Below are 27,194 nucleotides of genomic sequence, written 5' to 3'. Positions count from 1 at the left end.
GCCGGTGCCCCAAGGGCTGTTGTGTCTTGCTGGCCCAGACTGAGAGTTGTAGCTGGAAAGAGCTGAGTTTGGGTCCATGGGTGAGGCTGGTCCTGCAGTCGTGCAGCTCTACCAGGGGTCATCATAAAGACCCCTCCTACTACGGGGACCATGTGTAAATCTGCGCAGCGGCCGCAGCGCTGCACTGCTCATAAATCTGGTGCCACTTCTGGGTGCAGTCAGGCACTACGCTGAATAATGCATGTGTGCCTGTGGCTTGGGTCTTTGAGCGCAACTGGTCTTTAATATTGCTAACAAGGATTTGACTTGATTTGCTTGTTTGGGATATTAATCTGTTTTGCATCCTAAAGCCAAACCGTGTAGGATTTACCTGTGAAATCCATGATGAGTCCTGTGCTATGGAAGATTTATCTTCTGTGCTGAATTTACCTTGGATTACTTTTGTTCTTGTGTAAATCAATCACTTTTTTTTCAAGTCGGGAAGTTTATGTATGAAAGTTTTGGATGAACATCCTTAATTAGTGTCTTTGTGCTTGTTTGAGACAACACTCCTGGTGGCACTTGTAAGAAGAAAATAATTCCTCGGTATATCTGGAGCATCCTGCAAGCTTTGTTGTTCATTGTCAGCCAGTTGGAAGATTGAGATGTTTAAAGTCTGTTGTCACCTTGTTATACAGGAGCTGGGGAGAAAAACATTTTAAAACCAAAACTGTAACGTTTAGGGTGAGGAAGAGTTGGAACCGAGCTAGAAAGACATAAACAAAACAGAGACTCTAGGCAAATAAATTAGATGATTTCGTAATGCTGCCTATGCCTCTGGTTCTAAATACTACCCCAGTTGTTAGTCCAGATCATTTTAGTTATACAGAAGCTGTTTCAGCCATTTTACTTGCTAGAAGGGCAAGAAATCATTTTTTGTAAGTGTTTCTTCTGATTGCATGACAAGGAATCCCCATTGTTCTCTGCTTTTATTTTTTAATAAGATTATCAAATTACTCCTTTCCCATCTCAAGCCATACCCAGAAATTGTCTGAAAGAACACAGAAGCACTTTGTATTTCAGGTCAGTTGACAGGTGAAGATTCCTGAAGGAGAAATAAAACTTTAATTATCTATTTCTAAGAAGATGAAATTGCTTGAGGCCTCAGTTCCTGTATTATTAAATCATGACCACCAGCAAATCTTTTGGTCAAAAACCACAGAGAATATATACAGATCCTTTCAAATGCCTCTCTAATAAAGTGAAACCTAGATGTAATTCTCAGTGGGATAAAAACTAATGTGGTCCTAAATTCTATGTATTAGCTCTTCAGTTGGCTGTGTTGTCATTTATGACTGACAAAATAATTTTTTCACTTTCATTTTTATGCTTATAATAGCATGATGACTTTTAATATTAAAACGGGAATTTACTTTGCAATTCTGAAGATTTATAGTGATACAGAATTTCAGTTTTGGGTGTGCACATAAAACATAGTTGATTTAAAGTAGAGAATCATAACTGTCATCATTTGCCCCACAATAATATTATGGATTCTGTTCTGTACATCTTACCCCAACATGGAGGACAGTGGGAATTTCTTAGAATTCTGTGTGCAGCGTAAAATTCCCTATGACTTGTCAGTACTTCAAAAACTTATTAAAGTACTCCTTTTCACATGATTGACATTTTATCTGTCTAGGTATTTTTGGAAGGCAATTCACCAAGGTGTTTAAACAGCATAAACACCTCAATTAATGTTGCATGCCTATCACCATGATATTTAAACATCTTAAACATATGATACTTAAAACCAAAATCTCTATCTTGTTTTAATTGCAAGAGAAGCGGATATATGACCCTATATCAAACATTAGAAGTTAAGAATTAGAAGAGAATCTCATCATTACTTATGACGTCAGATTTTGTTGCATGCTTTCTAGTCCCACTGCAACTAATGGGACTTCCGAGCGTTTAAAACGATGCAGGTTCAAATTCTGTATTAGCACTTAGTTTTAGTCATAGTTTCATAGAAGTAGGCTCGGAGGGGACCTGAGCAGATCATCTAGTCTGACCTCCTGCTCTGGCAGGAATGAATACAGGGCTTTTATGACCCCTACTAAGTTTAAGCTCAAATGACCCCAGCCAGGTAGTTATCAAGCCTCCTTTTAAAGGCCCCCAGGGTAGAAGCCAGCACCACTTCGCTTGGAAGCTGGTTCCAGATCCTGGCTACCCTGACTGTGAAGTAGTGCCTCCTGATGTCTAGCCTGAACCTACTCTCAGTCAACTTGTGGCCATTGTTTCTTGTTATTCCAGGAGGTGCTCGGGGGAACAGGGTCTCACCCAATCCCCTCTGGTCCCCCCTGGTAAATTTATAGATGGCCACTAGATCCCCTCTCAGCCCTCTCTTGTGAAGGCTGAACAGGTTCAGGTCCCGTAGCCTCTCCTCGTAGGGCCTGCCCTGCTGCCCCCTGATCACACAAGTGGCCCTCCTCCGGATCCTCTCGATGCTGGCCTCATCCCTCCTGAAGTGCATCCTCCTAGTTTAGCCAGGCCATTGTTAAATCAAGATTATCTGACTACTTTTATTAAAACGGTCCAATGCATTGTCTTCGACCCAGAATTGCTAGATATTTTCCCTAGTCTCTGCATTTTTATTATGCCGCTCCTTTTCTAATTGCGGTACCAGTGTACTAATGCCAAATATGCTTGCCTCCCAAAGTTGTTTTTTCACTCCCTTCATGCAAAATAATCTTTCCTTTTTTAGCTCATTTCAGTCTTAAAAACATATGCACTTTTTTAAAAAGGGAAAACAATTGCTGTTTAACAAATGTTAAATGCATATGCGTGTGTATGTTAGAAGAAAAATTGCAGAAGCTTTGTGGAAGTTTTGCTTTCTTAGATTTGTGTCATTTGGAAGTCTCAGATATGTTCAAGGATTGAAATGGGCTGGTTGTAGCTTGCTGTGAATAAAGCCCCAAAATATGTCCTTTATTCACATAGGTTTAAAAAAACGATAAGTTTTTCAAGCACACAGTGGGTTATTTGATAGAGAGGTAGCTAGCCAAGTCAGGCAAAAGGCCGGGTAGCTATGCACCTTATAAACTAACTAAATGTGATTATACATAGAGCACAAGCTTTTGAGAAATTGAGTTCACTTCATCTGATAAAGTGAATACAGCAAAAATATTATTTGTTTACTTTAATTCAGATAGCATTTACAATCTTCATTAAGGGATTATAGCCCTATGGGCCCAAGCCTTGTGTAGACATAACACATAGTACATCAGGGTTTTGATCTAGGACTAGACCCTGTACTAGAGTTAGTAGTTGACAGAGGTGGTATACCAGTAACAGCTATTCCCAAAGAGACACCAATTTTTCTCAAGTTGCTTAGGGAGTTTATGCCAGAGCAGGAAATTGAATGCAGGCCTCTTAAACTTCAGATTAACACTCCAGCCTCTAAACCACTGTTTCTCTCTAGGTCTTCTAACCAATTTTATTTTAAACAAATTAATTCATCAGGAATGACTTATATTTTATATTGTCTTGCAGGAAAGCATGCATGCCTATGCTGCCAATGTATATACTTCTGTTGTAGAAGAACTAATGAAAGAAAATCATCGCAAATTTATTGCAGTAGAACAGGAGTTTTTTCGCCTTTGGTGGGACACAGTAGCCACAGATGTACAGAAGCATCAGGTAAAACCACTTGAATTGTGACCTCAACACAAGGCCTCTCTGCCTGCTACAAATTTCATGCAATTAACTTAGTGGGAAGGGCAAGGTAGCTTAATCCTTGCCTTTCTGCTGCTGTTGTTGTCCTTGAGGTACTGTCTACAAACTGGGATGTTTTGGATGCTTACACAAGTTACATTTTTCACGTGATCAGGTCCCTAACAGTGCTCTACAGTTGTGATGTAACACATGCATGGCTGCAGAGTGCTTTAAAATAGATGATCTTGTCAAAAATTAACCCTGGTCAAAAGAGGTATTAGATGAAGACACTGTAAAGCAGAGCACTGTAGGGAATTTGTGTTCCCTCCAGGGTTAATTTTTCATGGTTTGTGGGACTGAGCTGCTGTGGTACTTGTGTAGGGGAGCAGCAGCCCAGTCCCACCCCCAGGGCTTTCAGTGGGGGAGGCAGGGGGAGGGAACAGCACAGAGCTGCCAGCTGCTTTGCTTAGCTAGAGCTGGAGGGGGGATATGGGGTAGAACAGAGCCTCCTCACTTTGCAGCCCCAACCTCCCCCCAGCTACCCCGTCTAGGGTATTCAGGGAAGCTGGGCTGGGCCTGCGAGGTGAGGAGGCTCTATTCCAACCTGCCCCAGCCAGACAATGCACCCAGCAGCTGTGCTTCTGCTGTCTGGGCAGGGAGTGGGGGAAGGGAGCCCCTCTTTGCCTCACGGACCCAGCCTGCTTCCCCCCAGTATCCTAGCTGGTGGGGGGGGGCGCGCCCACAAGGCAAGTGGGGCTTCCTTCTCCCATCGCCCACCTAGGCCTGTTGACAGTGGCAGCACAGAACTGCCAGCTGCTCTGCCTGGCTGGAGCTAGGGGATGGGGTGGGGTGGGGTTAGGTGGATTGGAGTCCCCTCATGGGCCCAGCGTCCGACCTAACAGGTGAAAGTCTGTTTGGTTGGAGATGGGAGTCTGACTCATGGCACTTTGTATAGAGTGCCAGGAATTAGAGTGAGCCCTCTAAAGCTCTGTAGGCACCCTTCATCTGAAGGGTCCTCTAGCCTGCATCAGCTGCTAACAGCTCCATGTAGGTACACACATAACTGGGGATCAAGCTGATACAGAGGAAGAGCAGATACATGCCTTTCCCCTGCTTTTTTTCACAGTGGATGAGGAAGCAGCAGAAGATTACAGGATTCCTTTTAGTATTTTGAGGGGTGCGTGTTAAGGCAAGATACTGTAGTTCTAGGCTTGGGGAGTGCTAGTAGAGCAGTCCTGCATGGAAGTCTGCATTAATGTCTACAAATTATCTGAAGTTTTTGAACTTCTGCAAAACATCACTACAAAGAAAAAGTTTCAACTTTTTACTAAAACAAAATATACTAATCTTCATTTGCAAACAAGACCACTGTAGTAACAGCCCCGTAAGAATAAACAGTGATAAGGATGTCTTGTTATTGTGAACTTTGACTCTTTTCTTAATCTGCAAATAGTGGTTCTAATCATAAGAATGATTCTGTGGTAAAGCCATTGTAGGGTTTTACGTTTGTCATTCCTCAGGGATGCAGACAAAACAAGTGCAATAAAATTAAAGCCTGAGCTAGTTTGATGGCAGCCACATTGTATTACAACACATGAGATCAAAGATTAGATTTAGGTGCCTACAACTGGGTGATTTGCAAAAATAGAATAGACTGTACTTTGCCATACACAGTTATTTAGAGCTACCACTTAGTTTGAGTAGGAAGTGCCATATAACACTAAGATATTACCTACCATACACAACCACCTACTCCTCAAAACCCCTATACCCAAAATTGTATTAAAAAGCTGAGTTAGTATTTTATGGGATAGTGTTAAAAATTCAGGTGATTTTTTTTTTTAATTAACTCATTCTTTTTGTTATGACCCGAAGTCACTATAATAGATATAATAGACAAAAAATAAAAGAAAAAAGCATTTGTTCCATGCATCTGACAGAAGCTTGTGCTTTACTGCTTTCCATGCTTTATTGTTTGATAGAATTCAGAAAATTTCCATTTATCAATTTTGATGTTCATACAAAATTAGTAGAGAAATGAAATCTGGGGTCCTCTGTTTCCCAAGACAGTTGCTGTTTTTCAGAGCTGTATGCTCTTGTTCTATTCTCCTGTCCATTTCCCTAAAAGGATTGAAAAAGAATCCTGGTTGAAAGGCTGGAATGTGCTATATTCAGTCTTGGAATGGTGCTAAAATGTACCGTTTGTTCAAAAACCTAGTGACAGTTCTCTGGTTGGTTATTTTAAAACTAGGACAGCTAGAAACAAATGTATTTTTAATCTGTGTTAAGTGTCCTAGACATTGTTACAAATAACGTTTGTTTTTAACCCTAGCAGTTGCTAGGTATGGACCTTGAAATCAGATTATAATAATTATTGTCCCTCCCCCCCGCCCCCTTTTTCCCATTTGAATTCTAATATTAGTGGCTACTATAACAAAACTGATATTAGAGTTGATATCCTGATTCTATTGATCTAGCTAAACCCCCTTACAAAATATCAACACAAGTTTGGAGAGTTAACATTACAAAATAAACAAGATAATTGCAGCAGATCCTGCACTATTGAAGGGAACACCCTGAAAGAATGGATTCTGCAGCAGTTGTGCACAGAGGCAGCACAAGGACAAACTCCTTAGCTCATGTTAAGCAATTTCCTTTACCACACATCCTGTTCTTCGTCCCCCACTTGTGTTTCCCAGTGTGACAGCTGCCTCCTTGACCAATGTGCTGTAGTCACTTAAGATGAAGACAGTAAAGCTGTCTTGTATAGCTGTAGATATGCCACAGTGATTAAGCATACCAACCTCCTGAGTGGTGTGTATTTGTTTTCAGTGCAGCTGCACATAAATTTCAGGCCTAACTTGATTTTGGTCAGTGAAGGGTTTGACTCCAGATCTGTCATTGTTGCTTTTTTTCCTGTGGATGGATGTCACCTGCTGAAATGATTTTTTCCATACTTCAACCTCTCACTAGTTCCATAAAACAAGTGAAAAAGTGCCTGTGTCCAGAAGTCTGGATCAAAGGTATCTCTCCAGGACATCCCCACCAAATGGAAGATGATAGCTCCCAATGCTTTTCATCTAGGTCGAGCAGCAGTTCTCTGCCTACCCCAGATATGTTATCTGTCTCCCAGCGTGCTAATCAGTTGCCACAGTCAGCTGGAACTAATTGGTGAATGCTTAGCCCTAAAGCAGTTTTACTATATTGTGAGTAATAGGAATGGTTATACTCAAAATTGACAACCTGACATCATATCTGAACAGACACAGGGGTATTCAGTCAAAGATCCTGGGGAAAGAAGCGTAATAGCTGTGGAAGTGGTATACTACTTGCCAGTTTCTAAACAAAATTAGTGACAGAGAGTGAAAATCTGCTTATAGAGGCTGTGCACTTAAAGGACCTTAAATTAGCTTTGAAGACTTTGTATCAGAAAACTGTAGATAATTGTATAAATGATGTCTGCAAGGCTGCGGTGATCATTGGTAGAATAGGGCACTGGCATTATAATTTTTTCCATATCCAAAACATTTGCTAAAATTTGTAACCAAGCTGCAACTGATTAAAGAGCCAGATGATTCCAATTTCCAGTGGCACTTGACATTTTGTGCTATTTCTGGGACAGGTGGTAAATACAGTAAGGACATTTAGTCTAATGTAGTTGGCGCCAACCACAAATTAGCCCTGTGCCCTCCCTGGATGCCACCACTCTGATGTCCTTCCTCTATCCAACCTGCTGCTCTGTTTTTTGCTTTTTGCCCTGTGTTCCCTGCCTGATCACCAGCTCTGCCTTCTGCTTCCTGCCTTGTCTGCTCTCCTGTCTCCTCCCTTCCAATTTACTGGTGCCACACACAGCAGTTATCTGTGCCACATGTGGCACTCATACCACAGTTTGGCCATCACCCAAGATCTAAAGCACTGGAGAACAAAAGAGTTTCTAATCAAAATTCCAAAGCTGCTGCACAGAATAGTTCCCTATGTACAGTAGAATTTTCCTTAAAAACAGTTCATCTCCCATAATTAAATTATGGAAATGTACAACTATGGAACTATTGAAAGAACTAGTAAGTAGTAACTAAATAGGAAATAAAGAGAATCGTGGGATAAGATTTAATACTTTAATTTTTTTTAACTTTTAACAAAGCTGCCATATCTTCGTCAGCATAAACTTGGAATGTGTGTAAATACAATTGAGTCCCAAACAACCTTGCCTCCACCGTCATATCCTCCACAGCCCTATACACTCAGAAATCATGGTAGATCCTTGTTTTAAAAAGGGTTGTATCTAAATAACTTGTCAGTCTCTACAGAGTATTATAATCTATGTGGTAAAGACTGAAAGAGCCTTTCTGTTATCTTCTGCTTCTTGCCTTTTTATATGATAGGTATATCAGTTACTTCAAGAAGGGCGACTAGAATTCGTAATTGGAGGTCAGGTGATGCATGATGAAGCTGTGACACACATTGATGACCAAATTTTACAGTTAACAGGTATAGGTATTTGGTGTTTAACTCTTAGTTTTCATTGTCATAAGTTTATTTTAGGTTCTTTTTTCCCCAAATTACCTTATATTTCCTTGATCATTAAGAAATAACAACATTTCTGTAAAATTAGTAAGTGTTTGATAATGCAAATTCACCATGAAAGTCTTTACTTTCAAAAGAAAATCTGCAATGCACACAAGGTTACTGTTATTGGCTCATCAAGTATAAGATCTTTTACAACATGTTATAACATGGGTCTCAGGTGCCTGAGACAGCACTGGAGTGAAAAGATATATATAAAATGTATAAAAAATGCATGCAGAAAAGTTTGAAACTTTCAGGCCAGAAGGGAGGCATTATGGCCTCGGTTCTAACCTTATATATAGTGAGTAATGCCCTGTAGGGTCATGGGCTGCAGGGAAAGAGTGTGAATGAAGAGTGGCTGTTCCTCAAGGATATGATCCTCCATGCACAGAAGTTGTCCATACCTGTACACAAAAAAAGGTGGCACAAGGGCCAGGAGGCCATCTTGGCTCAGTAGGGAAGTCGCAGATCTTCTGAAAAAGAAAAGGAAGGCTTACCAATAATGGAAGCTAGGAATAGGCCCCAAGGAGAATTACATAAGATTGGCCCACACCTGCAGGGGGCAGATTAGAAAAGCAAAGGCGGTGACTGAATTCAAGTTAGCAACCAAAATCAAGGACAATAAGAAGTCCTTGTGTAGGTATGTAGGTAACTGGAGGAAAACCAGTGAAAACATGGGACCACTGCTCAATGCATCTGGACATCGGATCGCTGACACCAAGGAGAAAACTGAACTCCTGAACAAGTACTTTGCATCTGTCTTCCACCAGTCTAAGAGTGGTAGCCTGCTGAATGCAGATATGACACAAAATAGTCACAATGGGGATGATCATCTACCAACAGTCAGTGTAGATGAACTAGTAAAACTGGTGAAAGAACAGCTAGAGAGGCTGAATATCTATAAGTCAGCAGAACCAAATGAACTCCATCCAAGAGCGCTGAATGAATTAGCTAGAGTTATTGTAGGACTGCTGCCAAACCTCTTTGAAAATTCATGGCACTCAGGAGAGGTCCCAGAAGACTGGAAGAGGGTCAGTGTTGTGCCAATCTTCAAGAACAGAAGAAAGGACCCAGGGAAACTACAAGCCGGTCAACCTGACCTCAATCCTGGAAAAAAATTCTTGAAAAATTTCTCGAGGAGTACATATGCGGTAAGCTAGTAGAAGGCAAAGTTCTGAATGACAGCCAGCATGGTTTTCTCGTGGGTGGGTCATGTCTGACTAAGCTCATCTCCTTCTGTGACCAGGTTACTCACCACCTGGATAAGGGAAATGAGGTCGATGTCATTTACTCAGACTTTAGGAAGGCCTTTGACTTGGTGTCCCATGAGGCTCTCAAAGTCAAACTAGAGGACTATGGGCCTGACAATTCAATGGTCAAATGAGTGGGAACTGGCTCCAGGGTAAGACCCAGAGAGTACTGATAGAGATTTGTGTTGACCTGGCAGAAGGTAGCCAGTGGGGTCTCCCAGGGTTGGACACTTGGACCAGTACTTTTCAACATCTACATCAGGGATCTGGATGTGGGGGTGAAAAGCACACTGGCAAAGTTCACCAATGACACTAAGCTTTGGGGAAGTGCAGCAACGTATCAGGGTAGGCTGACGATCCAGGTGGACCTAGACAGATTAGTTATAAATAGGTGGACCAGAACAAGATGTATTTAACAGTGAGAAGTATAAAGTGTTCTATCTGGGGAGGAAAAATATGCAACAAACTTACAGGCTTAGTGGTGCTACTCTTGTTAGCACCATGTCTGAAAGGGACCTGGGGTCCTAATTAGCCATAAAATGAATAAGATCCGCCACTGTGATGCTACAGTTAGCAGAGCAAACAGTATGCTGGCATGCATCAACTGATGCAGCTCAAACAAAACTAAGGAAGTTATACTCCCACTCTACTCAGCATTGGTGAGGCCACAGCTGGAGTATTGCATTCAGTTCTGGGCACTGCACTTCAAGAAGGATGTGGAGACGCTTGAGAGAGTCCAGAGAAGAGCCACTTGTATGATTAGAGGCCTGAAGAGCAAGCTGTACGAGGAAAGGCTGACAGATATGGGACTGTCCAGCCTAGAAAAGAGACTTTGAGGGGATTTGGTGGCAGCTTACAAATATATCAGGAGAGCATCAGGGGCTAGGGGAACAACTATTCACCAGAGTGCCTCAGGGGAAAACCAGGTACAGTAGTCATAAACTCCTAGCAGAAGGTTTCAGACTGGATATAAGGAAAAACTTCTTCACGGTTCATGTGACCAGATTTTGGAATAGACTCCCAGCAGGGGTGGTACATGCACCTACTCTGGAGATCTTCAGAAGGAGACTGGATGTACACCTTGTTGGGATTATTTGACCCCAGCAGTCTTTCCTGCCCAGAACAGGGGGGCTGGACCTGATGATGTCACGAGGTCCCTTCCAGCGCTAAATGTATGTGAATAACAGGCCAGGGCTATCCAACTTAAAGGCCATGGGCTGCATGCCATAAGGGCCTCTCCATGTGGGCCATGGGAGCCCCAGGCTACACAGTGCACAGGGTCCCCTGCCATATATCCACCCTGCCACCATGCTGTCTCCCTCACATGCCCCCCTGCTGCATGGACTTTTCTGCTCTATGCCCTCCTGCCCCTACATGGTCTCCCTGCACTTCCCCTGCATGCTGTCACCCACTCCCTTCATTGTGTGGGCTTCTCCACAACCTCTCCTACTGCCATATGGGCTTCCCATGCTCTCCTCACCCCATGGACTTCCCTGCATGCCCCCTCACTTCTGCACTGTGGGCTCTTCTGTGTTCCTGTGCCATGTGGGCTTCCCTGCACCCCCCTCCCTCCACTACCACTGTGTGATCTCCCCTGCAGTAACCTGGCATTTGTCACCTCAGCCTCCCACTGTCATACAAGCTCCCCTGCCTCACGAGACCACCTGGATTCCAGAGCACTCTGGTCCTTAGGGACGAGGATGGGAAGTACAAGCCATAGATGAAACAGGAAGCCTGGATGCTGTGGTGGCTGCAGCAGCCAGAGCAATGGGGGGATTCTGGGGGTTGCAGTTTAACTCCTCATGGAATTCATGTGGCCCGTGGGCCACCATTTGAACAGCCCTGACAGCCAGTCAAAACAATCGTATATCTTCTTGGTCTACCATGGTCAAGGCATGCAAGTAGCTTTAGCCAACAGTGCACAAAGGAATGACACACAACCTATCTTTGACTTTGCAGCCTGAATAACCAGCCTGGATGACCTCATTTGCAACTGGATAACTGGGTGCAGCCATTGGCACAAGTGCAGGACTCAAAATCATGTGTCCAGAGCTGTAGTTAGACACCACAGCTTGGTTACAAATTTTAGCAAATGCTTTGGATATTGGAAAAACTGAACAGTGGCTTAAGAGTTACACTAGTTGTCTTCATCTCATAGTTTTGTTTTCTATCCGTGAATAACTTTTTTTAAGGAAGTACAAGATTGGTAATAAATTAAAATAAACCAAACACATAGACTTTTTTTTTTAAAACCTGAAAACAACAAAACCCTACAATATCACAGGTCCTCTCCTAAATGCTGTCTTTTACTCTTTTGCCCTAAAGTGTCTGTATTAAAGTAGTCATGATCTGAAAGTCCAAAATGGAGTATATCCTCAGTTATATAGAAATGCTTATAATGGCAATCCCAAAATTAGAAACTATAAAATTATAATTCTTGCAAAAAGGATCCCAAATTATCGTACTCACAGATATTTATTCTACCATCTTAATATTTTAAAACTTTATTTAGAGGTTATTCTGTGTGAATATGGACCATAATTTAGTTTTTTTGTGTTTACATAACAGAAAAAATACTAAAAGCAAAACTAATATGAATTAGTTATTACATTTTTGGAATTAATTCCAGTAAAAATAGTTTGGGTATGTTATGATTGAAAGGGGGAATTGTATGACAAGGGTGTGTTTTATTGTACGGATCTAAAACCTGAAGTGCCTTGTTTTCCTTTTGCTATGTGTTGAAATTTCCTGAGAACAGTTTTCATCTGTTCCTCCATAAACCTATCTTGTTGCCTTTATTTGGACTTAGCCTGAACCTTCATATGAACTTTTATGTGTTGCACAGCTGTGTCTCATTGCTTGTCTCTAAGCGTAGCACAGCTTCATTATTAACATGGAAGTGTAATAACAATTAATTGCAGTAGACACAGCAAAATTACTGTTATGAACAAGCAATTTTTCTCTCTGAATATTTTTTTACCTTTAAATTCCACTGTGCTTAACTGTAATGCCATATGCCCATTAAACTTGTAAAGGGAGCACGTTTATTACTAATACAATCAAATTCTCCTTTGCAGAGGGTCATGGATTTTTATATGAAACCTTTGGAGTAAGGCCTCAATTTTCATGGCATGTAGATCCCTTTGGAGCTTCTGCTACTACACCAACTGTTTTTGCTCTGGCTGGTTTTAACGCCCACGTCATCTCCCGCATAGACTATGATCTGAAGGACAAAATGCAGAAATCCAAGGTAAAAATACCCCAGATGGTGAAACCATTACATGCAATTCCTTTTTCTGGTGTTTTTATAGTTTTTAGCTTCTGACTTAGAGTATTAGATCTCTGAGCTTAACACGGGAAAAAAGATTATTCTTCTCTGGAAAACCACACTGTTTCTTCTGTATGGTAAAAGGAATACACTAAGACTGTGTCCTCTTATATTGATCAAGGCTTCCTGACGTGGTCTAGGACAGAGGTATTTAGTCTAATTGTAAAAGTATACTATAAAATGTAGACTGTAGAGCAAGCCATAAGTATAGTTCCCTTCATATTGCAGCTTAGGAGTTGAATGTGCAGTGGAGTATAAGCAGAGATGACCATGTAGACCTCTGGTGTAAGATAGTCTGTATTTTAATTTGTTTTTAAGATTATAGTGTAAATCAGATTTTCTGACAGTTAATTAGATGTATCTGTGTTTGTAAAATTGAGCAACAGTTATTCCTACAAAAACATAGGTGGGAGCTAAGCAAGCATCCCACAGACTTTAGCCCTTCTGTTGTAATCTTTCCACATCTTGAGTGAGAACTCTAAGATATAGCAAATGTCTGGCTTTTAATTTTTAGGTTGCATTCTCCTTTAGACATCCATGATGAGATCCTCTACAGCTCAGGTGTGCACAGGCTTAAGTGACAGAAGAGCCTTGCCCAATTAATTGTGCTTTGGGTAAAAGTTATATGAACCATAAGTGAAATCCTGGTCTCCCTTGAGGAGCTGGTAAGGCTCCCATTGACTCCATGGGAGCCATCATTGATTCCCTTTCTCTGTTGATGAATTGTGATTAATCAGTTTGCTTATTTGTTTTTTCTGAAGACATTTTTGAAGATTGAGAAACCATTCCCACTTTTAGTTTTTCAAGGACTGGTCCAAATGCCATCTAAATCAGTAGAAAGGTTCCCACAGATTATATTGATCTAAGTTGGTCCCTAGGAGCCCAGGTCTGCCATGACTTACAGATGTCTTGTTTTTGCCAAAGCTGGTGGGAATTGTGTCCATGTAAAAGAGAGCAGAATAAAGCTTTGAACTGTGCGGGCATATATCTTACAGTGTTTTATAGTATTTCTTTTTGTCTTTTCTAGAAGCTCCAGTTTGTGTGGAGAAGTTCTCCCTCCTTATCTGAAAATCAGGAGATCTTCACTCATGTTATGGATGAGTTCAGCTATTGTACCCCATCACAACTGCCCTTTTCAAACAGGTTTGAAGCTTTAAACCCTGAGCAAGCATTAGTTATTTTTCTTCAGTAGCACCAAATCTTAGGCATTTAGGCAATATGAAATATATGGTCATCTGCTAGTTCTATTTAATGTAAAAGACTTGCACTTCATGAGTGCTTTTTGTTCCAGGTGCTTGGTAAATGGAAAGGGTGGCTGGACTCATTGAGCTTAATGCTGTAATGTGCTAAGGGCCATAACAAGTTCTAGCCACCACAAGGTGAGGGCGCACAGCACCTCAAACGATTGAGGCTTAATTCTTTCCTCACTGTAAAACGTAGGGCCAGTAAAAGGCTTCAAAAAGCCTTTCCACCACAGCAGGATTGACACTTCCACCTCTGACACCTCCATCTGTTTAGACTCTCCTACCTGCTTCCTTTTTCCCAAGAAAAGGTTAATAAAGAATATAAGTGGTGTGAAATAAAAAAAATAATCAACTCGAATAGAAAAATACTGTAAGTAAAGGGTGAGGGGAGCCTGAAAAGGGAAAGTGTTAGAAACTCCATGAAATCCACCAAAGGCTTCACTATAGTTCATTCATTTTACACAAAAGATACTCAGCTGTCACCCTGATAAGCTACAGTACAAAATTATGACAGACTATAAGCCATGTCCGTCAAGAAGTGGTCTTTGCTGTGGAAACATTTGAAAATCCTTAGTAGGACTCAAACCTACAATTCCTTTCATGGTTTGGATTATTTAAGAAATAACGTAGTTATAAATCAGGGTCCAGCAACCTTTTTATAAGCCACAGGCCAGAACAACCCAGCTCTAGTCCAGCTTCGGCTGGGTGGTTTCATCAGTGCATCAGCAATGGGGAGCTTTCCCTGCATTTAGGCTGGGGCAGGCAGCTGGGAACCGTACCACTCCGCTTCACCCAGTCTTTTGCTTCCTAGTGCAGCTTCCAGCTAGTGGGAGAACTGCACTGAGACTAGGCAGCTGCAAATGGCATCATGCTGCCACTGCCTTTCCTCCCTTCCTCTCATTCTTCTTCTCCCCCTCTCTGGATGCAGCATGGACACAGCTGGAAGCTGCGTGGTCCAATGCCACAGCTTGGAGGAATTGTGGGGAGAAGCAGCAGGAAGATGGATAAAGTTTGCAAATGCTTCTAGCCCAGGGGCTAGAAGCTGCATCCAGGGAGTGGTGATCAAGGGGAAATGGCAGTGACATGGGTGCAGCTCCGCTGCTTGGCCCTGGTATGGGAGTTGGAAAGCCCCACCACTGCTGACACGGAACCGTAACCTGTGTCAAGCCAGAGCTGGGAGGGTGGAGAGCAGCAACAGAACAGGAAAAGCCCTCCAGATCTGCTGGTGGGATCCTGTCGACTGGATCCAGCTCATGAGCTCTATGTTGCCAACCCATTTTAAGTGAAAGGCAGGGAGGACTTCAAGCTGCTATAAAGCAGGCCAAATATAATTATTCTCAGACAGCGTAAGATTTTTCATGTCTAACCATGAGTGAGCACCCAGAAAACCAGATGTAAAAGAAATTAAGAACTAAGAATGTATGTCATCAGGATTCGTGTCGCTGAGCCCCCAAGTATCAACAGATTTAGACCTTAGAATGCTTCCATCCATAATTTTCCAATGTGCCCATCTTTACAGTGAATTGCCTTCTCTTTCTATTTAGATCGGGATTTTATTGGAATGGAATTGCAGTTTTCCCAGATCCACCAAAAGATGGTGTTTATCCAAACATGAGTCTTCCTGTTACTGATACCAGCATTCACCTTTATGCACAGACCATGGTGGCAAACATTAAGAACAGGGCAGCATGGTTCCGAACTAGTGATGTCCTGTGGCCATGGGTGAGTGTATCATTTAGTTTATCCCTAATGATGGCAGAAATACCTAGGAGTAGGATATTTTTGTTTAAGCAGTCACTAAGTCTGGGTTTGGAATTTTTCTTCATGTTCTGACACGTAAATTCTTCATATTCCATGTTAATTTAGAAATCAGGTTCCCCAAGTAATTAATGCAATCCTATTGCAAAATATGTGCCTGAATAGCAGATCTTTTCTCTTAGTCTCATTTAGACGATAAATTCTTCAACACAGGGACTAGTTATTCTAAACCTGTACTGTATATAATATAGCAGTGCCCTAATCTTAATAATGCAGAATTTACAACATAAACGCATAGTCCTAGTTGTGAATACATACTTTCAACATCCTTTACCAGTTGAACCATTAGAAAAAATGCCTTTCCCAACATTTGCAGAAAGGTCTCTTTTTTGAACCCTGAACTTCTTAGTCAAAATTAGGGACTCCTTCCTGGCCACCTTTAATGGAATGTCTGTCACTCCAAAGAAAAAAATCATTTCTTGCAATTTCTGGATCCCTGATTTATCTCTATGCAGCTTTTTTCCACTGTTATCTGCTCAGATCATAGGTGCACCAGCCCAATGTATAAAAGCTGTCTTGGGGAGAAGAAGAAGTTTTGAACTGAATGAATGAATAGACTGTAGTCCTGAGAGTACTGCTTTGTCAAGGCCATATGTAGGTTAGTTGCAGTAGCAAGAGTATACAGTACATGAACCTCAGATATGCCCATTCAGGTTGTCTGCTTTATCTGTTGTATTCATGGTCCTTAGTCTGCCAGAGAACCTAATCTTATTTTCAGTCTGTTTTTTAATTCAGTTAAGCATATCCTACTGGAAGAAATTGTCAAACAAATGGCCAAATCCTAAATAGCCAAAACTGCTGCAGCAGGTAAAGCATCTGTGATTCATTCTGTCCATGAGTCAGGCTTTCTCTCTCTCTCTCTCTCTCTCTCTCTCTCTCTCTCTCTCTCTCTCTCTCTCTCTCTCTCTCTCTATATATATATATAGCTATAGATAGATATATATCTATATATATGTGTGCGTGTGCATGTGTGTGTGTATATGTATGTATATATATAGAGAGAGAGAGATCTATATAGATATATATTTCCTGTTTCTTATAACCTGGGGTGTTTTTCCCAGCAGTGCAGTTAGGGTTGGGGTGCCTGTGTTGAGTTGTGACACCCCAAACCTAACCCAACACTGTGGGCACCGAGAGACATTGAAAAGAAAAAAAAACACGCTTTAGAGGCAGCACATCGATTCAACCTGACTCCACGGCATCTGTATAGATCACGTGCTTTAGTGGGTCTTTTCAGGGCTTTTATCTATTTGCCATTTCTGGGCATATGGTGGGCTTAACACAGGGGCACACCGAGTTTAAAATAAAGCACTATTTTGTGAGGCAGGGGCGGGAGGGCAGTTTATATCTGTAAGCAGCCTTAGCAAAGTAATGACAAAGCACAACATGCCCTCCTGCTGATTTGTGTACTACAAAATAGCATCCAACTGTATTTACTAGTACTCCTTAATTACTTCCACTCATGATTTTAGACATGTTTAGCGCTGATTGACACAGAGCCTACCTCCAGGGCCGTGCTTTCCTCCTTTAGAGGTTAAGAACTTTATTGCAAAAACATTGCTAAGTAGCTTTTATGTGGAAGTTAAAAAATGACTAGAAGTGACCTAGTTGTTTTATTCTCTAAATTTCAGGGCTGTGACAAACAATTCTTTAATGCATCAGTTCAGTACACCAACATGGATCCATTACTAGATTATATTAATAAGCATGCTGATGAATTTGGAGTGACTGTCCAGTATGCCACTGTTAATGATTACTTCCAGGCAGTGCATAGCAGAAACCTCACATGGGACATTCTGAATGATCAAGACTTTCTTCCATATTCAACAGGTACATTCTAATACATTAATTTATATGCTCTGTGTGCTTTCTCTCATCTGTATATATATTTATGATTTTATATTTAGTTTAATTTACTTCTCAACTTTAGAAATTCACAACAATTCAACATTTGTGAAAGCTCCAAGTCTAAAAACTTTTGTTGAAGAGAAAAAAGACATTGGGAAACATTTCTGAGTAATAGTATAATAGGTAATTAGAGCTTTCCTTTTGTGTTTTTTTTTGTTGTCGTTGTTGTTGTCTCAGTAGCAGAATCGGTGGACCCTATAACTTCCACTTCAGGGTTGTAACAAAAGAAAAGCTGCACTAAGTGGAAGGGATTTAGGGTATTTCTATGAAGCAGTAGGAACTAGGGCATGAGACCACATAGAGTTCAAAGGAAGCCTTCAGGCATTCTTCCATGTGAGACTGTTTCTGTAGTTTGTATGTTGCTGTGCAGGTATCAGTGGGCCTGCCTACACACGCCTATTAAAGCGCAGCCATAAGCTCTGGAGCTTTTTGCTCTGGAGTTTCTTGCTCTCAGGCGCACATCTCCATGTGCTTGCAAGATTACAGCATGTTGAATTGGGGCAGAGCGGCCCTGGCCAGCAGGGGAACCGGAGGGTCAGCCTGCTAGCCCAGGGTTGCTCCCCTCGGTTCCACATGCTGCAGCAGGGCTGGCTAGTGCACAGGGCTGCTTCAGTGCAGGGCTAGCCAGCAGGCATCTCCTTCACTGAAATACCCTCTTGCCCCAGCCAGCTGGGACAGCATCTACATGTGCGCTGCTGCAGAGTTTTTTACTCTGCAGCAGGATAGTACTTGTAAATACAAGTACTATCCTGCTGTGGAGTAAATTACTTTACTCCAGCCTAATAGGGCCACACATGTAGACACTGAAACTTTTACTGTGCAGCTAATTAGTCTACTGTGCAGTAAAAGCCTCATGTAGACATGCCCACTAAAGACACACCTGAGGAAGGGGTAGGTTTGAGGATGTGCTGTTGTTGTCCTGATCTGGAACCTGATTGGTTCTTATTCCCTGGGGATAAGTCAGAGATTTGAGAAAATAGTGAACAAGCCTGCAGAGTTTAGAACATCTGGTCAAGGCTGAGTGGGAGAAATGTAGTGGTGGATGAAAGACTGATACAAAGCAGCAGGTCAGGACTGTTTCTTATTAATTTAGAGTAGACCAGGGGTGTCACCTGGCTCATGGAGCTGGAAATCTGACAGTAGACAAGTGGTTGGTAGTGTTAGTTCTTGCAGTTGTCTCACCACCAAATTTCTGGCTTCATGGGCCTCATCCAGGGTGCAGTCATGTCATCTGGCCTGTGGGGCTGCTTACAGGCTGGAAATTTGAGTCTGCAGTGTGATGTAGCTGCACAAAAAGCAAATGCACTTTTCATCTGTATCAAAGGAGCATCAGGTGATAGTGCCTCTACTCAGCACTGGTTAGGCTTATCTAGGGTATTGCATACAGCTTTGGGCTCCACATTTAAAAAGGACATGGAGGAGTTGGAGGGTCCAAATGCAAGCTGCAGGAATGATAAAGGGCTTGGAAAGTAAGCCATAGGAGTAGAGGTTGAAGGAAATAGTCATGTTTAGCTTACAGAAAAGGCACTTAGGAGGTGGCATAATAGCAGTCTTCAAATATCAGAAGGGTTGCCGTAAAGAAGAGGGAGAAAATCTTTTCTTCCTTGCTATAGAGAAGAGGATGTGAACCGACATTTTGGAATTGCAGCTAAGTAGCTTTAGATTATATACCAGGAAAAATGTATTCACAGTGAACAGTGAGGCCATAGAATAGACTGCCTGGGGAAGTTGTGGACTCTCCAACATTGGGGATGTTCAGGAAGAGGTTGGATAAGCAGTGGCTGGGGATGATCTAGGAGTAGCTATGCCTGCTTTCTGTTACGGGTATTTCCCATGTTTCTGGGCTTTGCTGGTTGCCACATGTGGCTAGGAAGGATTTTTTTCCCCATGTGCTCCTACATGGTGGGGGAGTGGAGAGCGGGGGTGCCTTCCTCAGAGCCTTTGGATGTTGGCTGTAGCCAAAGATGGGGATTTTGACAGGTGTGCTCCTGCTGGGTCTAAATGCTCCGTCTGGGACTAAAATGCAGAGGTGCTCTTCTCAGGGTCAGGTGGACTGCCATGCTTGGAGTCAGAACAGAATTTTGCCTCATGGTCAGACTGGTACAGACTGTGGGGGATTTTGCCTTTGTCTGCCTCTCTAGCATATTTTAAATAGCCCTTAAAGTAACAGCGCAGGAACTAGCTGCCATTGTTTCCTATGGCAGGTTAGGGTGTTATGCCTTGTAGTTGTGTGACAGGGTTGGCTATGTAGTTTTAGTACTAGGATAGGCAAAGATTTGTATGGGATGGTTTGAATAGGGATGATCCTGCCTCAGATATGGAATTGGATTTAGAGGTCTACTTTTGTATCATTGTGTGAAATGTAATGGTAGAATGAGCAGTAGCTGCTGCAATTCCAGGAGCCCGCAGCAGTTAATATGATTAACCTAGAATGCTGTGCACTTATTCCATAAAATGTCCATCTTGTACACACAGTTCTTTAGACTGGAAGAGGAAATGTCTTCTCAATTAATGTGAATTACCGATTCTGCAGTTGTTTTTAAATTCAAAAGCTCATTGCAAAATTTATCCTATATGTAGATAAAACCTTATCTAGTCTACCTCTGAAATTTTTTCTTAATTAATCCTCTTTAACTGCACTGTATATGGTACTCTTCAGGTTGTCAGAGTATTACTGAGAGCTTAAAGCATCTCGGGTGCAGGAATACAATATTTCTAATGGAGAAGACAGTATCTAACTTCTGAGTTTTTCAAGCTGTAAACGTGCTTCAAGGTGCCTACTCAACTTTCCCCAGGAAAATATTCTTTCATTTGGATGCAAATATAGCTACTCGGAGGGATGGTGCCAATAGCTTTGCTAATGTTTCTGATGTAAATGTAACTGCAGCTGCTGCTTTTTTACAGTGGATAGATACATAAGAGTATTATGGACCAAATTTAGCTTGCTTCTGTGCATCTGTTAACCTTTTTTTAAATCAATGAATAAAGGAATCATTGCTTCCTGTGAATCATTATGTAGACTGATCCTCATGTGCTTCCATCTAGGAATCACGTCATATCTAGCAGCTTACTAATACACATATTGTCAATCCTCACCACTTGCGTCCTGTCATATTCTGGTATTTGCACATTTTACCTGCCTATGTCATTCACTGTACTGTACATGCTGTAGTTGATCGTCATCAGTTATCTGTGTCATAGTAGTGTAATTCCTGTCCCAATGGGTTTATTATGCCTCCCTTGTTCAGTATATATCTAGTTCACTTTCTTCTGTTGCAGATTCTGGCTTTTACTTCTTATGATTAATATTCTATATACTCTTCATGTCATAGTATGTCAATGAGTCACTTAGTGAGCCAAGTGTCAGTTCTGATGCATGTTTTAGAAATTTAGATTTGATTCCCAGATAAGTCTCCTCTTTTTCTAATCTAGATTTGCTTAGTTTTCCACATTTGTCTCTTGGTGTGTGCAAAACTGGTCATACCCCCATCAAAATTCCCAAAATAATAGGAAGTGTTCGTCAACCAAAATTTTTGGTGTGTGACTCATGCCTTCTACTTCAGCCATGACAATGTGTCATTGTTGCTGTATGTAGGCAGTTTGCAAAGCACTCCAGGACCATTTTGCCTTTGTTTTTTGAACACTTAAAGTTATTCATGGCCAGTAATACTCTAGTTCAGGAGTTAAAGCATGCACAATCAGTGAAAGGTTTGGGAGATTAAAAAACCCCTAAAAAAACACCTTTTTTTTTTTTTTTTTTGGTAATGTACCAAATGAAATACTGAACTTCATAAGCACTAACACATCATTGAAATGCTCCCCTGTGGCCACTTGAGGGCATCTTTTGATATATTTTGTACTGTTATAACTGTCCTGAGCGTGGAAGGGCCCCTCACTTGTTCTGCTCCATTTGAGGTAATTAAATCTCATTTTGTTTGGCTGACTAAGAGAGAGACTATGGTTGGTTCATAACACAATTACTGGACATTATAAAGCAATTATTTTATTGAGTAAATATACAGTGTTTCAAGGACAATCCAGAATTCATCTTGTAGAGTTTCAGAGGAACATAATTTTAGCAAGCAGAGGTCTCCCCTTCCACCCCCACAAAAATTTGTTCAGATTTGTCTGTTTACAGTCCACCATTACAGTGCTGTTCCGTTTGGTGGTTCATGTTATTTCCCTCCCTTTGCTTTTTGTTGGAATAGGCAAAAAGTTTTATAGTGTAGTGGTCAGAAATGAAGCAGGAAACTACTGTACTGTTTTAGTACTTCATGGTGTGCCCTATCTCTGGAACTCCCTGCAGAACCATTTCAAGCATGGACGGGGTTTTATACTTCCCGCAGCACGCTGAAGGGAATTGCACGGAGAGCAAGTTCACTTCTCAATGCTGGAGAATCATTTTTCACACAGTATGTTCAGACGTACTCAGCAGGCTCTGTTTGCAAAGTTTGGGCCTTAGAGCAGCTTCGGAGTCTCAGATGGGCAGTCTCAGAGGTAAAATTACACTTTGTTGTCAGAAACAATATTACGCTGTTATCCAGAGGTAGCTCCCCCTCCTCGCTTTCCGCCCCTGTAGTTAAAGACCACAATCCCTATGTTAGAATCAAGTCTTATAAATATTGGCCTGGGAAGTGAAGTGGAGCTCCTAATTTTGTAGGCATAACTGACACTTCTACTTCATTGGTGGTGTAATTAGAAGTACCTGATTGGGCCCTCAAATCAAGATGTCTGGATGTACATTTTGTTCATATGTGTGGGGTATATTGACTGGCTGGTGGGGGAGCTCCCCAAGGAAAAAGAAATAAAGCCCCAAGGGTTAGTCCCTTTAAGGCCCTTCTGTCGGGGCTAATTGTTTTGTCCACAACCTGGTCACAAAACAAAAGTACATCATCAAAACAGACACATTGGGTGATCATGTGAACTGGATCAGCCAGAAGGCTGGAGAGACTTCCTGTCTGCATCACTTTCCTTATGTCTGTCTTTAGGGGCCACATGTCCAGTCAGGACTTGTTAACCCTTTACAGACTGTAGTGCCTCATTATAGGATGTAATCAAATATGGAGGTAAGATTATGAGGAGAAATTTGGAACGTTAGTAAAGGTCCACGATGGAGGAAAATAGTATTTCCTTGTGGAATTGCACTTTTTCTACAAGATCACTAAATCTCTTTGTAAGCAATTATAGTCATCTTTCAATATTATGAAAGACATATATTGAATACATCTTGGCTTTGATGGCTATCTTGTTTTATGTATTACTAATTTGGTGTGGAAAAAATTAAAATCCGTGGATACAGTGTTAATATATCTTTCTTCCCTTTTTTTAATAGATCACATGTAGAGATTATTTATAGCAATTGAAATGAAGACCAGAAATGAGTATCCATTATAACTTTTAAACCCTTTTTGATGTAAGGTTCAACACCATGACGGCATAACAGGCACAGAGTCCCCCAAGGTGAAAGATATGTATGTGAATAACTTGATGAATGGAATGATTAATGTAAAGAAGCTTCTGGCTTCCATAATCTTTGACATGCACAGTGCTGAGAAGAATGGAAAACTCTATTCTTACGTTGCCGGTAAAGATGCAGGAAAACAAGGTATTTCTAAAAAACTCTTTCTAGCCTGTTTATATATATAAAAGATGAAGGGTAATGCATTCTCCTGCTTAGATGGAGATGCCAAAGTTTTATCATTGTTAGTCACACTTTGGAAGAGGCCACGTGGCCAAGGGAGACTCATCAGATTTCAAGCAAACTCAAAGCAATAGGTGAGCTGGGAAGTTTCAAGCACCCCAAGTGAAAGATCATATGATAGTGGGATCTATCCCCTTGATAGTCCATATCAGCTCTACCTAGGGAAGGTGTGCTTGGAAAAAGGGCAGTAAGAGACGCAGGGAAATGGCTAGAGGACGTGGTAATGCCAGAGCCAGTGCCACAGCCTCTGCTTGCATCTGTGAGGTTTCTGTCCAGGCAGGACCTCTCACCATCGAGGCTTCCACCCAGGTCCAGGTTTGGCGCTGTGGGGGCTGCGGCTTGCAAATTCCTTCTAGTGAAGGCCAGGCTGGGGAGTGTCTGTGGTATGAGCAGTGCCTCCTGGTGGTGTCTCTCAGGGAACCAGCAAAAGAGCTACAGGAGGAGGTGGTGCAGCCCCAAAGTATTGTCTACTATGAGGAGTTCATCGATTCGATGCTGGAAGTGACTGGGACTGCAGAGGAAGAACTTCCAGCAGGAGCACTAGAGAAGGGTGGTGGTGGTTGGAGACTCCCTTTTTGTGCAGGATCATTGGATCCATTTGCAACCTGACCTTTTTGTCTTGGGAAGTCTGCTGCTTGCCCTGATCCAAGATGTCACAGATGTATTACTGAGACTCTCCTGGCCCTCTGACTACTACGCCATGCTGATTATTCATGTGGGCACCAATGATACTGCCAGGGGAGAGCCTGAGCAGATCAAAAGTGACTACAGCGCTTCTGGTGCGAGGATGAAGGGGATGGGGGTCAGGTCATGTTCTCTTTGATACTTCCGGTAAAGGGAAAGAGCCTGACAGGAGCTGGCTGCGCAGGTGGTGTTGTCAGCAGGACATTGACTTCTCTGGCCATGGAATGATGTTCCAGGAAGGATTGCTGGGAAGAGATGAGATCCACTTGACAAAGAGAGGGAAGAGCATCTTCACAGAGAGGGTCACTAACCTAGTGAGGAGAACTTTATACTAGGTTCACTAGAGTATGGAGACCAAAGCCCTGAGGTAAGTGGGGAAGTGGGTGATCTGGAGGAAGAGCAAGCAGGATGGGGAAGCAGGGAAGGTATTCTCATTCTTCCTGGGAAATCAGGGCAATCAACTAGTTACCTCAGGTGCCTGTACACGAATGCATAGCGCCTGGGAAACAAGCAGGAAAAACTGGAAGTCCTTGCACAGTCACAGAACTATGCCGTGATTGGAATAACGGAGACTTGGTGGGAGCTCGCGTGACTGAAGCACTGTCGTGGATGGGTATAAACTGTTCAGGAAGGACAGGCAGGGGAGAAGAGGAGGAGGAACTGTACTTTATGTAAAAGAGCTGTATGATTGCTCAGAGTTCCAGTCTGAAACTAGAAATAGGCCTGTTAAAAGCTTCTGGGTTAGTCAGAGGAGAGAGCAACAAGGGTGATATTATGGTGGGTGTCAGCAGACCAGGAGGAAGTGAAAGATGAGGCCTTCTTCAAACAGCTAGCATGTGTTTTCTGATCACAGGCCCTGTTTCTCATGGGAGACTTCAGTCACCCTGACATCTGCTGGGAGGGCAACACAGTAGTGCACAGGCAATCCAGGAAGTTTTTTGGAAAGTGTTGGGGACAACTTCCAGGTGCAAGCGTTGGAGAGGCCATGCTCTCCCTGACCTGCTGCTCACAAACGGAAGAATTGTTGGGGAATGTAGCAGTGGATGGCAAATTGGGCAGCCATGACCGTGGAACAATTGAGTTCAGGAAGGAAGGACAGAGGAAAGGAAGGATGGAGAGCAGCAAAGTAAGGACCCTGGACTTCAAAAAAGCAGACTTTGAGTAATTCAGGGAATTCATGGGCAGGATCCCCTTGGAAGCCAGAATGAGGGGAAGAGAAGTCTAGGAGAGCTGGCTGTACTTTAAGTAAGTCTTACTGTGAGTGCAGCAACAACCCATCCTGATATGCAGAAAGACTAGCAGGTCTGGCAAAAGACCAGCTTGGCTTAGAATGGAACTGTTCAGTAAACTAAATCACAAAAAGGAAGCCTATAAGAAGTGGAAACTTGGACAAACAACTAGGGAGGAGTATAAGAGTATTGCCTGGGCATGAAGGGATGAAGTCAGGAAGACCAAAGCACTATTGGAATTGCAGCTAAGAAGTGAGGTGAAGGGTAACAAGAAGGTTTCTACAAGTATGTCAGTAACAAGAGGAAGATCAGGGAAAGTGTGGGTCACTGACTGAATGGTAGAGGCAACCTTGTGACAGAAGATGCAGAAAAGCTCCCAGACTACTGCACAGTTAGGGGAGGAGGTGAGCAGCCAACAGTGGTGAAAGAACAGGTTAGGGACTATTTAGAAAAGCTGGACATATTCAAGTCCAGCTGGATAGATGCACCCAAGGGTGCCAAGGGAGTTGGCTGATGTGATTGCAGAGCCGCCAGCCATCATCTTTGAAAACTAATGGCAATCAGGAGAGGTCCCAGATTATTGAAATATGGCAAACATAGTTTTTAAGAAACATATTTAAGAAACAGAAGGAGGAGGATCCAGGGAAATACAGATCAGTCAGCCTCACCTTAGTCCCTGGAAAAATCATGGAGCAGATCATCAAGGAATCCATTTCTAAGCACTTGGAGGAGAAGGTGATTAGGAACAGTCAACATGCCTGACCAACCTGATTGCCTTCTATGATAAGATGACTGGTTCTGTGGATACAGGGAGACCAGTGGGTGTGGTGTACCTTGATTTTATCAAGGTTTTTGATATGGTCTTCCACAACATTCTTGCAGGTAAGCTAAGGAAGCATGGTCTGGATGAATGGACTGTAAGGGATGAATGGAAGAAAGGTGGATAGAAAACCCTCTGAGCATTGGGCTCCAAGAGTAATAATCAATGGCTCCATGCCTAGCTGGCAGCTGATATCAGTGGAGTGCCCCAGGGGTCAGTCCTGGTGCCGGTTTTGTTTAATGTCTTCATCAGTGATCTGGAAGATGGCATACAGTGCACCCTCATCAAGTTTGCAGATGACACCAAGCTGTGGGAGTAGTAAATAATGCTGGAGGGTCAAGCTAGGATTCAGAATGACCTAGATAAGTTGGAGAATTAAGCCAAAAGCAATCTCATGAGGTTCAACAAGGACAAGTGCAAAGTCCCACACTTAAGACGGAAGAATCCCATGCACTGCTATAGGCTGGGGGCTGACTGGCTGAGCAGCAGCTCTGCAGAAAAGGACCTGTTGGTTACAGTTGACAATAAGATGAATATACGCCAGCAATGTGCCCTTGTTACCAAGAAGGCTAATGGCATAGTGGGCTGCATTGGTAGGTGTGTTGCCAGTTGGTGAAGGGAAGTGATTATTCCCCTCTATTCAGCACTGTTGAGGTCACATCTGGAGTACTGTGTTCAATTTTGGACCCTCCACTACAGAAATGATATGAACAAATTGGAGAGTCCAGTGGAGGGCAGCGAAGATGGTGCACATGACGTATAGGGAGAGGTTGAGGAAACTGGGCTTATTTAGTCTAGAGAAGAGAAGACTGAGAGGGGATTTAATCGCAGCCTTCAGCTATCTGATGATGGGTTCAAAAGAGGGTGAAGCTAGATTGTGATCAGTGACGACAAATTCACAGAAGTTTAGGACTAGAAGGGACCTTGTGAGATCAAGTCCAGCCCCCCTG

The 27,194-nt window shown here is 42.4% G+C and overlaps 1 protein-coding gene across 3 annotated transcripts in view; it reads left to right on the top strand.

The window, feature by feature from the left end:
- Window positions 1–27,194, top strand: part of MAN2B2 (mannosidase alpha class 2B member 2) — a 43,862-nt gene that overhangs the window by 417 nt on the left and 16,251 nt on the right. Inside the window, exons 1-9 of one of the 3 annotated variants that reach the window (XM_090035551.1) lie at window positions 478–1,062; window positions 3,535–3,681; window positions 8,079–8,184; window positions 12,590–12,762; window positions 13,868–13,983; window positions 15,629–15,806; window positions 17,534–17,732; window positions 22,117–22,307; window positions 23,229–23,415. In XM_090035551.1, coding sequence (XP_089891677.1) covers window positions 3,541–3,681; window positions 8,079–8,184; window positions 12,590–12,762; window positions 13,868–13,983; window positions 15,629–15,806; window positions 17,534–17,732; window positions 22,117–22,307; window positions 23,229–23,415 — 1,291 coding nt within the window. In that variant the 5' untranslated portion in view covers window positions 478–1,062; window positions 3,535–3,540. Of the gene's footprint in view, window positions 1–477; window positions 1,063–1,099; window positions 3,682–8,078; window positions 8,185–12,589; window positions 12,763–13,867; window positions 13,984–15,628; window positions 15,807–17,533; window positions 17,733–22,116; window positions 22,308–23,228; window positions 23,416–27,194 lie in introns of those variants that run through there. The other 2 variants (XM_090035549.1, XM_090035550.1) reach the window with 2 other exon arrangements.

This window comes from Crocodylus siamensis, chromosome 2 (assembly GCF_052110815.1).
Source record: "Crocodylus siamensis isolate JL-2025a chromosome 2, ASM5211081v1, whole genome shotgun sequence".
In the NCBI taxonomy this organism is placed as follows: Eukaryota; Metazoa; Chordata; order Crocodylia; family Crocodylidae; genus Crocodylus; species Crocodylus siamensis.
This window is presented reverse-complemented; position numbering and strand designations above follow the sequence as displayed.